At 44.2% G+C, this 15,926-nt stretch overlaps 2 protein-coding genes across 4 annotated transcripts in view; one reads left to right on the top strand and one right to left on the bottom strand.

Moving 5' to 3' along the window:
* Positions 1 to 5,084, top strand: part of LOC138652975 (sulfate anion transporter 1-like) — a 58,072-nt gene extending 52,988 nt beyond the window's left edge. The window contains exon 3 of one of the 2 annotated variants that reach the window (XM_069743168.1): positions 3,312 to 5,084. In XM_069743168.1, coding sequence (XP_069599269.1) covers positions 3,312 to 4,835 — 1,524 coding nt within the window. In that variant the 3' untranslated portion in view covers positions 4,836 to 5,084. The remainder of the gene's footprint in view (positions 1 to 3,311) is intronic. The other variant, XM_069743167.1, reaches the window with a different exon arrangement.
* IDUA (alpha-L-iduronidase) overlaps positions 1 to 14,480 on the bottom strand; it is a 204,780-nt gene extending 190,300 nt beyond the window's left edge. For both annotated transcript variants that reach the window (XM_069743169.1, XM_069743173.1), the window contains exons 1-2: positions 14,236 to 14,480; positions 9,323 to 9,463 (exon numbers count right to left, since the gene is read on the bottom strand). In XM_069743169.1, the coding sequence (XP_069599270.1) occupies positions 9,323 to 9,463; positions 14,236 to 14,366 (272 nt within the window). In that variant the 5' untranslated portion in view covers positions 14,367 to 14,480. The remainder of the gene's footprint in view (positions 1 to 9,322; positions 9,464 to 14,235) is intronic.
* Positions 14,481 to 15,926: the final 1,446 nt, after the last annotated feature.

Genomic DNA, 15,926 nt, shown 5'->3' with positions numbered 1-15,926 from the left:
TATACCTGCAGAATAACACTCAATTCAGATGGTAGTGAACCCTTGTGCTTCAGGAAGATTAGAAATTTCATCCCTGGTTTTTTGTGGAATGGGTAATGTCTACAGAAGACCAAGAGGCACTTAGGAAAGGATTTAAAGGGAACCCGTCACCAGGTTTGACTGATAGGTGGTGGTCTATTCTCATATCAGGCCTGATATACAGAATTTTAGAATGTTGTATATATAACCCCAACCTGACCTGCAAGACAAGGAAAAGACGTTTTATTATACTCACCTGTGGGGTAGTCCAATGGGCGATGCTGGTCTTGGTCCGGGTCTCCCTTCTTCTTGCGATGCCATCCTCCTTCTTGCATCGTGTGGTTGACGTGTTCCTACATCTCCCAGTCTACTCGGCATCACACTTTTGCGCAGGCATACTTCTCAGAGTACTGCAGTGAGCAGGCGCTGGGAAGGTCAAAGAAACCAGCAAGGCCCATCAGACCGGACCGCCCCACAGGTAAGTATAATAAAATGCATTTTTCTTGTCTTGCAGGTCAGGTTGGGGGCAGACATACAGCGTTATAGAATGCTGTATATCACAAACTCTTTAACTTCCTGTCTCCACTTAAGCCCCCAATTGAAAAAAGAAAGCAGTTCAGCAGTTTATTTCAATCCAAGGTGGCTAGAAAGCGGAGAATCATTGTTTTAAAGGGGTTATCAAAAAATATACCTAAGCACTAACAGGCAGTTGCTATTTACCTGCCTGTTGTGTCAAGAGTCTGTCGCCACTCTGTGCCAGTGATTCAGAAGCCTCTGATGATGTCACGTCTACACAGTGGAGGCTTCTTTTCCGGTCCACTCTGTTGACGAAGCCTTACTGGGGGAACCGCCTGTCAAACAGAATGACCACGGAAGTCCCAACCCATCAAGTCAGCAGAGGCAGCTGAATCCCCGGCAGGAGCGGTCTGTGACCACTCTGTGCTGGAGAAGATTGGTGCTGTGCACAACAGGCGGGTAAGTTGCAATTATCTGCCTGTTAGTGCTTAGAAAGTTACTAACAGAGCGTTATTGTTTCAGGCTAATTCTGATGCTAGGGTATGGAACTGGATGGCAAATTCTCCCACTGAATTAGTCTCTTGTTTTAACTAGTGCAGAGAGGCAGAGGAAAATCGAACCACTTCATAACTCTATGGAAAGTTGAAATGAAGGGTAAAAGTCAGTATATCATAAAAACATCCTAAACTTATTGTCCCATAAAAGTGCAGCTCAGAAAAAGACTTCCCCTGAGAGCAAAGAAAAAATATAGGCCATCTAGAGTAATGTGGGATAGCTGGGCAGAATATGTGGTGCAGCAGCTTATAGTGAGGAACAGTAGAGCGGAGACACCTTGGAAATGGAACAGCACAGCTGGACAGACTGGACAATAAGGGGAACAACAGAACTGGATATTTTGTGCTTAGAACTTGATTGGGTGACGGTGCCTGTCTGAATATTAGGGATTCTAGTGATAGTATTTCTTCTTGTTATTATTGATGTCTGCTATATCTGCATATTACTTTGTATTGGAGATGCTTCTTTGAGTGTGACATATATTCTACAGGCAACAATTATCAAGCTCTTTTTTTTAATGGTAAATCTAATATTTTTCCTATGGAAAAAGCAAATATTCTCTCCTTTTTTCCTCTGCACTGATTTCTAGTATCATCTTGTGCATCATATGTATTTTTTATCAGTCTATTATCATGGACTTTAAATTGATTAATAAAATCATGATTTGATTGCATATGTCTTGCAACTATCCTATTCTTTCAAATTTCATCTCTAAGGCTGGTTTCACATTTGCGTTTTTTTGGGTGCGTTTTTGCGGTAAAAAACGCAAAAAAACGCATGGTGAAAAAACGCATGTAAACGCATGCAAACGCTGCGTTTTTTTGACGCATGCGTTTTTGCATGTGATGTAAAAAACGCGGCGTTTTACCGCGTTTACATGCGTTTTTTCATGCGTTTGCGTTTTTTAAACGCATGCGGAGAAATGTGTGACAGCTGCCAATCATTAAAAAAAAGTAAAAAACCCACTATAAACAGAAATAGTTAGGGTTAGGGGTAGGGGTAGGGTTAGGGATCATAACCCTAACCCTAAAGGGATCCTAACCCTAACCCTACCCCTAACCCTACCCCTAACCCTAAGGGATCCTAACCCTAACCCTACCCCTAACCCTACCCCTAAGGGATCCTAACCCTACCCCTAACCCTACCCATAAAGGGGTTAGGGTTAGGGTTAGGGGTAGGGTTAGGGGTAGGGTTAGGATCCCTTAGGGTTAGGGTTAGGGGTAGGGGTAGGGTTAGGATCCCTTAGGGTTAGGGGTAGGGTTAGGGTTAGGATCCCTTAGGGTTAGGGGTAGGGTTAGGGTTAGGGGTAGGGTTAGGATCCCTTTATCACCTTTACGTTGGGTGGTGGCATATTAGTGTGTTTTCAGTGTTTTTAATAAAAAAACGCATGCGTTTTTTAACGCAAAAAACGCATGCACCAAAAAACGCATGCGTCCCCATTGACTCCAATGCATTTTTTGACACAAAAAAACGCATGAAAACGCATGCGTTTTTTTTTGGTCAAAAAAACGCTTCTAAAAATACTACAAGTAGCATTTTAGAAAAAAAACGCATGCAGTAAAAAAACGCATGCGTTGCAAAACGCGACCAAACGCATACACAAAAAAACGCATGCGTTTTCAATGTTAAATATAGGGGAAAAAAACGCATGCGTTTTTTTTTTAAAAAACTCAGCAGACAAAAATGCAAGTGTGAAACCAGCCTTATTCGTACTAGTAAAAAGAATAGACATATGGAGTATAATCTCAAAGAAAACGTATAATTCAATGTACCGGCTTCTATAAAAATTATTTATTAAAATTAAATATCTATGAAACTGTATGTCATATTCTGAGTTTTAGAGTGGTTCAAGAATTAAAGGGTTTTTCCAGCTTTGGAGTAAAAGTCTGCTGTCAATCCATTTGTCTGCAAACTTGTGAATCCTCACAACGGGAGCAGGCGGTCATGTGACCGTAATATATGCCATTTTCATACTTCCAGCCACATTCCAACTAGATGTGTCAGGCCTTGTTCAATTCACTTGCACCGAGCGAGGCCGCACATGTCTAGTCGGCATGTGACTGCAGGTATGAAAATCGCATAGCCGCGGTCACACGCCTGCCACCAGCACAGGAGAATCCTGAAAGCGCGTAGCACAGAATATTCACATACAAACAGTAGAGTAAATATCCTAAATGAAAAGTAACCAGATGTATAAGTCACTTACATCTCTCTCTCCACAGATCCTTATGGGCATATTCCGTCTGGGATTTCTATCTATATATTTATCAGAGCCCATGTTGGATGGATTTGCTACGGGTGCCTCGTTGACAATTTTAACAGCTCAGGTGAAATATCTTCTTGGTGTAAAGATTCCCCGAAGCCCAGGTATAGGAATGATTGTCACGACGTGGATTAATATCTTTAAAAACATTCACAATACAAATTTTTGTGATGTGGTGACAAGTGCGATCTGTATCACCGTGTTAGTCGCCGCCAAGGAACTTGGAGATCGCTATAAAGACAAGATTAAGATCCCTCTTCCAACAGAACTTGTAGTCATTGTTGTGGCCACACTTGTGTCCCACTACTGCAACCTAAATGAAATCTACGGCTCAAGCGTCTCTGGTGTCATTCCAATTGGATTCATACCCCCAAAAGTGCCCGATTTTAGTCTTATGGGCAAGATTGCACTTGATGCTATTCCACTGGCGGTTGTCAGTTTTGCTTTCACCATTTCGTTGTCGGAAATGTTTGCCAAGAAGTATGCGTACACCGTGGAAGCCAACCAAGAGATGTTTGCCATTGGATTCTGCAATATAATTCCATCATTTTTCCATTCGTTTGCTACCAGTGCAGCATTAGCCAAAACTCTAGTGAAAACCTCAACAGGGTGCAAGACACAAGTTTCCAGCGTTGTAAGTGCACTTGTGGTACTATCGGTCCTACTATTCTTTGCGCCGTTATTTTACTCCCTACAAAAATGTGTCTTGGCCTGCATAATAATTGTGAGTTTACGAGGGGCTCTCAGGAAATTCAAAGACTTGCCAGCTCAATGGCGGCTGAACAAGATAGATGCAGTCGTCTGGAGCATTACTGTGTGCTCTTCGGCACTGATCAGTACAGAAATGGGCCTTCTGGTGGGAATAATCTTTTCCATGCTTTGCCTTATTGTGCGCACTCAGGTACCCCACACTGCCGTGCTTAGTCAGATACAGGACACTGTCTTTTATGAGGACAGTGACAGATATGAAAATCTTTTCCCTATTCCCAAAATTAAGATCTTCCGTTTTGAATCTCCTCTTCACTACGCAAACAAAGACTATTTTCTTCAATCTCTCTACAAAAAGGTGGGAATGAACCCCAGTCTTGAAATAATCAGACGGAAAAAAATTGAAAAAAAAATCAAAAAGAAAGCAAAAAAACAAGAAGAAGAAAACATGAAAGACTTGGATAACAATGATATACACATAGAGTTTGTGGAGAAAAAAAATGACTTGGAAACTATTATTCTGGATTGCTCCGTCATAGCGTTTCTAGATACGTCCGGTATCAACACTCTTAAGGGAGTATTAAAAGATTATCAAGAGGTACAAGTTAGCGTTCTAATGGCTTGTTGCAATACGTCAGTCATCGATGCCCTCCGCAGAGGGGCTTACTTTGGAAAGCAAGACAAGGACATCAATAATATGCTTTTTTATAACATACATGATGCTGTACAATTTGCAAGACAGAAAACATTGGCCATAAGAGACTCGACTGTATAGGTGTAAATGAATTAGGGATCATTCCATACAGTTTATCCAAGGCCAAATTCACTAGAAAATTATCAAAAACATTTCAACAGTGTTTATAGACTAGAAGCAAGTGTGTTACACTTCAACCTACATAATATATGTAAAAAAGTACCTTGATTTCTACTTTCACGTGCCTTAAGAACTATGAAATTGTTACAAAACTGAAATTATACTGCACTGACCATTGGGATATTTTGCAAAAAATAAATCTGTTCATATAATATTTCTATATTTTATCTATGCTTAATTATTTTTTGGAACTAGAAATATGACATAATGAGAGTGCTAACATCTAGAAGAGCTGGAAACATATTATTTTCTAAGCACATTACAGTAAGTTCTATCCTGGAGTAAAAATTAGAGGCACCTAGTGCTCCACATCTAACGAAAGCAGAATACCTGATTCGATTCATTGTACGGGAATTTCATTCTGCAGTGAGAATCTAGGTGACTTGGAATGATTGTGGGGGTCAAATCTGTCCTATGGTTGCACAGCAAAACCTTCATGATACCTGCTGAGCTAGGCGCCAAACGGCAGTAAAGGAACAGGAAAAAGAGATAAAAAGGGAATTTTTATCTCAAAAATATATTAAATTCAACCCCCATCTTCCATCCAATTTTGGCAGAAAGAGTGGCCAAAACTTGCTCCATCCAACCAAGGCAATCACAGACTGGATGAATAGGTGTGCACCCATCTGTTCAGTCTGTAGCTGGATGCAGCTTCTTCACCTACAGGAATTGGGATCGGTCCCAGGACCAGTTTTCTTCATTCATATCACGTCATCTCGTCCGGCATTGTCCCCCACCCTTGGCTTTCCCCAGCACTGCTGCAGGTGATTAATAGTTCTCTTCCATAGCCAGAGACTTGTCAGTCACCTCTAGCAGCCTGGGAGAAGGATCTTTAAAGTATATTTCGAATATCCCTGGCTGTAGTCTTGTAGCCAGGCTCTGATTCATATTGCCCATGGTTAGGGCAGCATCAATCAGGTGACAGGTTCCCTTTATACTAGGGCAACATAATAAGTTAAAAGAAAAAAAAAGCTAGTAAAATACATCTACGGCATGAATGTTATATGGCCCGATTCATAAAGTTGTTTTAGTCAGTTCACTCTGGAATGTTTGGCTTACACATAGAGGTAAAAGGCTATATGTGCACGTTGCAGATTTCATGTTGGAAATTTCTGCGTGGTTTCTGCATCTCTTGGCAAAAAACGCAGTGGAAATTCCGTGCGGATTAGATGTGGATTTGTAAGCTAAATAAAGATATATTCTAAAAAAAAATGTGATGTCATTTCTTGGCTCAACCTTTCCAGCCAGATACCCTAATTAATATTAAATAAAGACACACCCACCCACACAATTAAATAAAGAGACACACACACACCAGCCAATGTAGGAGCATTAACATAATTAACCTACATATGCTGTAACAAAATAGCAACTGTTATTAGGTTACATCCCCACGGTCAGGAACCGGCAGCGCTTTGGGCGCAGCACATGTCCGCTGTGTCCAAAGCGCTGCTGGCTTTTGAACGCAGGTCTTCATTGAACCGTGCGGAATCACTGCGCCCTATATATTGGACGGGTGATATTTATATTGCAGAGACTGAGCGTCTCCGCAATATACCTGTAAATAGACATGCTGCGGTCTGGAAAGACGCGCCACATGTCCGTCTCAGAAGGAAAGCTGCAGGCACCAGCCAGTGCATGCATAGTAGACATGGGATTTCTTGAAATCCTGAGGGCTGATGTTAATATTCTGGGAAGGAGCCAATAGCCATAAAGGTTCCCAGGGTATTAATATCAGCTCACAGCTGTTTGCTTAGCGTTTACTGGCTAGTTTACAGAGGAACCCCAGAAAAAAAATTGACACGGGATCCCCCTATAAAATCAAACCAGCAAAGGTTAGGCAGACAGCAGGCTGACATTATTAGCCTGGGAAGGGGCCATGGATATTGGCACCCCCCAAGCTAAAAACATTAGCTCTCAGCCGCCCCAGAAAAGGCGCATCTCTAAGATGCGCCAATTCTGGCACTTAGCCTTGCTCTTCCCACTCGCCCTGTAGCAGTGGCAGGTGGGGTTCATATTTGTGGGGTTGATGTCACCTTTGTATTGTCAGGTGACATCAAGCCCATGGCTTAGTAATGGAGAAGCATCTATAAGACACCTATCCATTAGTTATCCTATAGTTACGTGGTAAAAAAAAAAGACACAGCCAGAATAAAGTCCTTTATTTGAAATAATCAAACAGACTCCTTTATTGAATCTTAATTAACCATACTTACTGAACGCCTAATCCCCGACACCCTCGTCTCCTGCAACAAAAATAAAATAACCCAACATATAATACTCCCTGTCTGACGTAGTACATTTAATAACGACTGTCCCACGACGATCTCATGTGTAGAACAGTCACATCGGGAGATGTGACAGCTTTAACCGGCCTCTGGCGATACACTGACAGGAGGTAATTCCTCCTGCAGTGTATCACTGAGTCGCAGTGAGAGTTCACTGGAGTTCATCAGCTGATCAGCTCCGGTACTCTCACTTACGGCACTGCTGAGTGGGAAAATTCTCACACAGTGGTAGTGTCGTAAGTGGCAGTACCAGAGCTGATCAGCTGATATACTGACGGGTGATAATATCTCCTGCATTGTATCGCCAGACACTGGGTAGAGCGGTCACATCTGCAGATGTGACTGTTCTACACGTGAGATTGCCGTGGGACACTTGGATTACCTGGACTACGGCGGACAGGGAGTATACGTTGGTTTATTATTTTACATTAATTCTAGGAGACGAGGGCATTGGGGATTTGGTGTGAGGAGAGTATAATGGGTTTTTATTTTTATGTGAATATGTATGTAATGTTACTTTTTTTTAACTGTGAGCACAGGCGCTGGCAGATGATACTGCCCTCCCATCAGGGGCACCTGTTGTCACTGTTATCAGTGGCAGCAGACACAGCCAGATGGGAGCAGAAGTCTCATCAGCCAAAGCATGCTTTTTTACCACAGGTCACCGCTGCGGGTCACAGTCAGCTGCGGAATCACGCTGACATCTGCCAGCATGATCCCACAGCGCTGTGACCGACAGTATCGGCAGTAGCGTTACCGCACATACAAGCAGACATCCGCACACAGCTGCAAACCCACACATAGACACCCGCAGACACACACAGACACACCCGCAGACAGACACACATTCTCCGCCCACACACTCTTCCTCCTTCTGACATCATTTCCTTTTCTGCAGCGTTTCTGCCAGCACATCGGCAGCAAATCCACAAACCTTTTTACATCTGCATTTTTGCTGCGGATTTGACTGGCTCAATGGAAGTCAATGGGTGCAGAAACGCTGCAGATCCGCAAAAAGAATTGACATGCTGCGGAAAATAAAACGCTGAGAGTAAGGATCGAAATTTCTGCAGCATGTGCACAACAATTCAGGAATGTCATTGATTAATTTTGCTTTACTAATATTGTGCCGATTTTATAGCATTTCCGTGCAGAAAAAGCTCTGCGGAAACGCAACAAATCCACAACGTGTGCACATAGCCAAATACTGAACGTGGCTTCAATGAATCGGGCCCATAGGCTTCTGTAGCCAAATCACATTGAAGGTTGCCGAGGATGGTTGATCCAAACTTCAGGTGAAGGGGTAATGTGATTACAGATATTTACAGCACATCCAAAATATGAGCTTAAAGGGGTATACCCATCTCCAAGATCTTATCCCAATATGTAGTAGGTGTAATATTAATAATATTAGCAAATACCTCCAATTAGAAATGTAGTATAGTTCTTCTGATTCGCTATGTCTCTTTCCTCATGTGCTGACATTGCAGGAACCTAGGTATCCATGGTCATGACCACTTGCAACTAGCTGTCACTAGATCAGTCACTCTACTATTATTACACCTACTACACATTGGGGATAGGAAAATACTCCTTTAAGTGTCTGAGAGATGTCGGTCCCACCTTCAAGACCTGCATCTATGTCTATAAGACCACCCAGTGGCTGTTTGGTGTCGGTTATTCTTTCTTTATGGGGTTGTTCAGTTCCATTCAATGCTGCTTACATTCATAACAAAAAAAAAGCAGCATTTACCTAGTGAAGCCCTTGCAGCTCTAGTTCCACTTTTCAGTTGCTCCCTGTCTTTCTTTGTTGACATGGTTGCAGTAGCAACATCCCATTTACAACATGTGACCGCTGCAGCCAATCACAGACCTCAACAGTAAGCATAGTGACTGGTAGCAGAGGTCACATGATGAAGTGGTCATGTGGTGGTGAAAACACTACCGCAGCTCTTCAACAATGACAGTGTGGGAGTAGCGGACAGGCGGCACTGTAGGGGTAGAGGCTTCAGTAAGAACTGCTTGGTTTGATATTTTACAGAAGGAGCCAACCCCTTTAATCACGTTAGTCCATGACAAATTGCCAACACAATAACTTACGAAACTGTAATAAGGTCCAGTAACCAGTGAATTCTGACTTGCACAATGCCATCGTGAGGAACAGACGATATGTGTGCCAGGTTCAATCTTTGGTCTTTACCCAAAAAATAGGATTCAGCCTTGTTATGTGGTAAAGGGGGGCTGAAAAATACAATGGATGAACACGTCATGAAATATCTGCAATATAGAAGTTATTAACATGTCAGAACAACAATTTGTTTTTTTTTTATCCATGTGTGGATTTTTATTATTCCTCTTTGGCTGTTCGGAATACCAGCAGACGGGAAGTGGTTATGATTTCTAAGCCAATATAATCGCCAAGTAGTACTTGAGTACGCCAGGTTATTTTTTGGTAAATCTACAATATGGTTCCAGTGATATAGGACTTTTTTATTTGATGCTAATTTTTAGGTGGCATGTCTCACGGTAATCATGCAGAGCATCCTATAAGCCATGTCCCCTTTATAATACAATAAGGCAATAAAAATTATCACTAAAAAAAACAATATCTTTCTAGTGTTGTAACTCTTGATTAGGCTACTTTCACACTTCCGTCTTTTGTCCTCCGTCGCAATCCGTCGGTTTGGGCAAAAAAACGGATCCTGCAAATGTGCCCACAGGATGCGTTTTTTGCCCACAGACTTGTATTAGCGACAGATCGCGACGGATAGGCACACGTCGCATCCGTCGTGCGACGGATCCGTCGTGTTTTGGCGGAGGCAACGCACAAAAAAAGTTCAATGTAACGGGTTTTTTGCGCGTCGCGTCCGCCATTTTCGACCACGCATGCGTGGCCGAAACTCCACCCTGTCTTCCCCAGACTGCAGAATGGGCAGCGGATGCGTTGAAAAACTGCATCCGCTGCCCAGGTCGTGCAGTAATTTCACAACATCCCTCGGTACGTCGGCCTGACGCATTGCGACAGGCCCGTACCGACGGAAATGTGAAAGTAGCCTAACCGGCTCCACTGCTCTGGTACATCGCTATTTCTGGCACCAAGGCCATCAGTGCAAGATCATAAAGATGGGTAAATGGCTTCACCAGCACTGCTGGATTAATGTATCATTTTTCAACCTGTACCTCCACATCTCCACATTGGGAGGTCCTACTGCTCACCGGATGATACAGTCGTTAGAGCAGCTGCACAATATTTAGAGAGAATCGGACATTTTAATTGTGTACCGATGCCCCTCACCATTTCAGAACAGAACGGAGATCATAAGTAGAGACGGGTGAACCCAAACAGTAAAGTTCGGCGTCCGTACTAAACACCTACTGTTCGCCTACACCGGGTGTTTGTCGTGCTGTCATGTACATGCGCGGCAAACACGACTTCTGATCGGCGGTGAAATCATTACCGGTAGTCAGACAGCCGCGGTTCCCACTCTGTCAAAAGACAGCGTGAGTGCGCAGCTGTGATCGGAGGTATAAAGTATACCTCCGGTCATTGGTGTCAGTGGGACTACTGCACCCATCAGCAGATGCCTGCTGTCGCTAATAACAGTGAGAGCAGAAGCGGCTGATGGGAGTATTCATCAGCCGGCCCATGCACTGTAAATAATTTTTGTAAAAACCTGGAGTAGGGTCCCCTGTATTTTTGATTAACAGCCAGGCAAAACTCACAGTTGGGGGCTGCAACCCTCAGTTGTCTGCTTTAACTTGGCTGGTTATCAAGAACTAGATGGTGGCCCGATTCTAACGCATCGGGTATTCTAGAATATGCATGTCCACGTAGTATATTGCCCAGCCACGTAGTATATTGCCCAGCCACATAGTATATTGCCTAGCCACATAGTATATTGCCCAGCCACGTAGTATATTGCTTAGCCACGTAGTATATTGCCCAGCCACGTAGTATATTGCCCAGCCACGTAGTATATTGCCCAGCCACGCAGTATATTGCCTAGCGACGTAGTATATTGCCCAGTGACGTATTGCCCAGCCATGTAGTATATTGCCCAGCCACGTAGTATATTGCCCAGCCACGTAGTATATTGCCCAGCCACGTAGTATATTGCCCAGCCACGTAGTATATTGCACAGCCACGTAGTATATTGCAGTCACGTAGTATATTGCCCAGCCACGTAGTATATTGCAGTCACGTAGTATATTGCCTAGCCACGTATATTGCAGTCACGTAGTATATTGCCCAGCCACGTAGTATAATGCCCAGCCACGCAGTATATTGCCCAGCCATTAACACTGTGTGAGCGGTGAGTGGAGGGGATTACGGAGCGGGCGCCGGGCAGTGAGTGCAGGGGAGTAGGGGAGGGACTAATCGGACTGTGCCCGTCACTGATTGGTCGCGGCAGCCATGACAGGCAGCTGCCGAGACCAATCAGCGAACGAATAACCGTGACAGAAGGACAGACAGACGGAAGTACCCCTTAGACAATTATGTATATAGAGGGGTCCCCACGCCTTATTTTTTAACTATTTAAATAATTTTAAAACAACGGCATGGGTACCCCCTCACTTTTGACAACCAGCCAAGCTAAAGCAGACAGCTGAGGGCTGGTATTCTCAGGTTGGTAAGGGGCCATGGATATTGGCCCCCCAGCCTAAAAATAGCAGCCCGCAGCCGCCCAGAAAATGTACATCTATTAGGCCGGGATCACACACAGCGAGATACGGCCGAGTCTCGCAGGTTAAAACCAAGCTCTAGCACTGGCACTCCAGAGCGGAGCGTGCAGCAGCATAGCAATACATGGAGCCGCACGCTCCGCTCCGGAGTGCCGATGCTAGAGCTTGGTTTTAACCTGCGAGACTCGGCCGTATCTCGCTGTAGTTTGACTCCGGCCTTAGATCCACCAATTCTGGCACTTTGTCCGGCTCTTCCCACTTGCCCTGTAGCGGTGGCAAGTGGGGTTAATAATTGTAGGGTGGATGTCACCTTTGTATTGTCAGGTGACATCAAGCCCATGGCTTAGTAATGAGGAGGCGTCTATAAGACACCTATTCATTACTAATCCTATAGTTATATGGTAAAGACACAGCCAGAATAAAGTCTTTATTTGAAATAAAACAAAACACTTTTACTTTTTTGATTTAAAGGGAACCTGTCAGCAGTTCTGGCCCATATGAGATACGCCCATTACCTTTTGGGGCTGATATACAGCATTCTATAATGCTGTATATCTGCCCCCAACCCGACCTGTAAGAGGAGAAAAATATATTTTATTATACTTACCTGCGGGGGTGGTCCGGTCAGAGGGGTGTCGCAGGTCTTGGTCCAGCACTTCCCATCTGCTTGCAATGCCGCCCCCCTGCTTGCTTTGTGTGGAGAATGAGTCCCTGCATCATCCACGTAATCTCGACACAGCATTGCTGTCCAGGTGTACTTATCTGTCCTGTTTAGGGCAGAGCAACGTACTGCAGTGCGCAGGTGCCAGGGCTGACAGTTCCCAGCACCTGCGCACTGCAGTACGTTGCTCTGCCCTAAACAGGACAGATAAGTACACCTGGACAGGACTGCTGTGTCGAGGAGATTATGTGGATGATGCAGGGACGCGTTATCCACACAAAGCAAGTAGGAGGGTGGCATTGCAAGCAGATGGGAGGTGCTGGACCAAGACCTGCGACACCCCTCTGACCGGACCACCCCCGCAGGTGAGTATAATAAAAGATATTTTTCTCCTCTTACAGGTGGGATTGGGGGCTTATGTACAGCATTATAGAATACTGTATATCAGCCCTGAAAGGTGATGACCAAATGTCATATTGGCCAAAAGTGGTGACAGGTTACCTTTAAAAATAACAAACATAATTATACTCACCTAACAACCATTCCACCGAATCCCTTGACTCCTGTAATAAAACAAAAATAAAAAAACAACAATATCCCTCACCTGTCCATCGTTTTCTCCCACGCCGTAATCCATGTCGGGGGGGATAAACAGTTTTCAACCTTGTACGGTGCCAAGATGTGATTGTCCAGGCTGAGAACCACTGATGAATGAGCTGCTGCAAGCTCAAACTCAGTGACTGGCGGTGACGTCATTGAAGTTACTGCCGATCACTGAGGCTGCGTTCCCAGCCAGACTGAACTGAGATGACCTCGGTGAGATCTCCGCTAGCACCGTGAGAAAGTCTCAAGGAGCACAGGCGCGTTCACAGCAGTTCAAATTCACCGCAGTGAAATTCTCCCGGTGAACTCGTCTCCGCACCGTGAGACTTGCCGGACCCGAACATCCAGGTAACCGCCCATCTCTAATCATAAGTACTGCAGCTGTGATTGTCCCGCTCCCTACACTATATGCTACTGGACGCCATGAGACCAGGTAACAGCTGATTAGTGTGGGCGCATATTGAGGAACTACTGTAAGTACAGGCCATCAATACCAAAGCCCTGGACAACCCTATTTATTCTGTATTTGCAAATCCAATTTTGCCAGCATTAAATGTACCACATGGCTTGTGACCCAACTGACATGGGAAAAGCTCCCAACATACACGGTAAAGGGAATCTGTTACCAAATCTGAGAGCAGCATAATGTAGAGACAGAGACCTTGACTCCAGCAATGCGTCACTTACTAGGCTGTTTGCTGTAGTTTTGATAACAAAACTGCTTTATCGTTATCAACACAAGACTAGTAAACCGGCTGCCATGTAGTCCTCCATATTCATGAGCTCTGTATAACCCCGCCCCCACCACTGATTGGCAGCTTTCTGCCTATGCACAGTGTACACAGAAAGCTGCTAATCATTGATGGTGATGGTGGTGAGGGGGTTATACAGAATTCAGAGAACTGCTAGATCTGCAGAAGAGAAAACAGGGATTTTATCAAAACTGCAGCAAGTAGCCCAGTAAGTGATACATCACTGGAATCAGGGTCTCTACCGCTACAAAACGCTTCTTTCAAATGAGGTAACAAAAGACAATGGTATAACAAGTGAGCGGACCAGCACTTACCAGAATCCTGTGCTTTTCCAGAAATGCGTCATGTCCTTTGTGGATTTCGTTGGGTCTACATTAATGATGTAACTTCCAGCCACTACGCCAGGAATTAGGCCCGCGGCGAGAATAAAATGCATGAAATCCATCTCCTGTGACCGGACATAACCTACTTCTCCACACTGTAACTAGCAGGCAAGTCTAGCCATAACTAACACAACTGCAGCTCCCCATGCTGGAGACACACACCCCTCCCTACATGTCAGTCACAGGGGCGAGTGACTGGGGGACAGACAATGCAGCCAATCACAGGGCAGAAACGGAGCAAGCTTCCCCTGTCTTCAGCAATGGTTCGCTCCAATCCTGCAGCCAGTTTAGGAAATACAGCAGGGCCAGTCATCAGGCTCCAGTGCACATATCCTGTCTTATGGCCTTTATTTTAACCCCTTCCAAACCTCATACCTTTTTTTTCCAGCCATTTTCGTCAAGTTGTAGTTTTGAATGACACCATTCGATTTGACCATAAAATTGCAATTGAGGCAAATGGTGGAAAAAAAAAAAAATCACAATTGTTTTTTGGGGTTTTACTTTTAAGGAATTCATTGCATGGTTAACCCCTTCACAAACCTTGCCATTTTCCGTTTTTCCTCCCCTTCTTCCCAGAACCCTTTTTTATTTTTCTGTCCACGTAGACAAACGAGGGCTTGATTTTCGTGGGGCGAGTTGTGCTTTTCAATGGCACCATTGATATTACCATATAGTACTGGAAAATGGGAATAAATGCCAAATGCAATGAATTTGCACAAAAAGTGCAATTCTAAAATAGTTTTTTTTTTTTTACCATGTTCACTAAATGCTAAAACTGACCTGCCATTATCATTCTCCAGGTCAGCACGAGTTCACAGACACCAAACATGTCTAGGTTATTGTTTATTTAAGTGGTGAAAAAAAATTCCCATGTTTGTAAGAAAATAAAATTCACTTATGCCGCCAATTTCTGAGACTCATTTTTCGGGATCTGGGGCCGGGTGAGGATTTATCTTTTGCGCGCTGATCTGACCTTTTTAGGCTGCGTGTCCACGATCAGGATGGCCGGCGGTATCGTCGGAGCGGCAAACCCGCTCTGTGGTAAGCCCCGCCCCCTTTCTGGGACGCGATGATGCCGGATATGTTCACAGCACACATCCGGGATCATTGCTCCCCACCATAGGGCCCTGTGCTATATCTTGCGGCGACGCTGCGTCGCCGCAAGATATACGGACATGCTGCGATCTGAAAAGACGCGCCGCATGTCCGGAGTCGCAGGGCCGCCACGAGCGTGTTACCACGCATAGTGGAGACGGGATTTCATTCAATCCCCTTCACTATGCTGTAACATCTGGACACTGCGTGTCTGACGCTGCGGCTCTATGCAGCGTTAGACACGCAGCGTTTCCTGACCGTGGAAACATACCCTAATTGTTTCATTTTGATCGCCTGTTATTGCATTTTTTTTTTTGCAATGTTGCAGAGACCAAAGAAAAAAGTATTTCTGGTGTTTTTAGTTTTTGCCTCTGGTTACGCCATTTATCGATCGAATTTACTTTATATTTTGATAGACCGGACATTTCTGAACACGGCTATACCAAATATGTGCGTTTTATTTTCAAAGGGGCAAAAGGGGGGTGTTATGAACTTTTGTGTTATTTTTAATAAAAACTTTTTTTTTT

The sequence above is a fragment of the Ranitomeya imitator genome, chromosome 1, assembly GCF_032444005.1.
Source record: "Ranitomeya imitator isolate aRanImi1 chromosome 1, aRanImi1.pri, whole genome shotgun sequence".
NCBI lineage: Eukaryota > Metazoa > Chordata > Amphibia > Anura > Dendrobatidae > Ranitomeya > Ranitomeya imitator.
The sequence above is the reverse complement of the archived record's forward strand: the minus strand, read 5'-3'. Positions and strand labels throughout refer to the sequence as shown.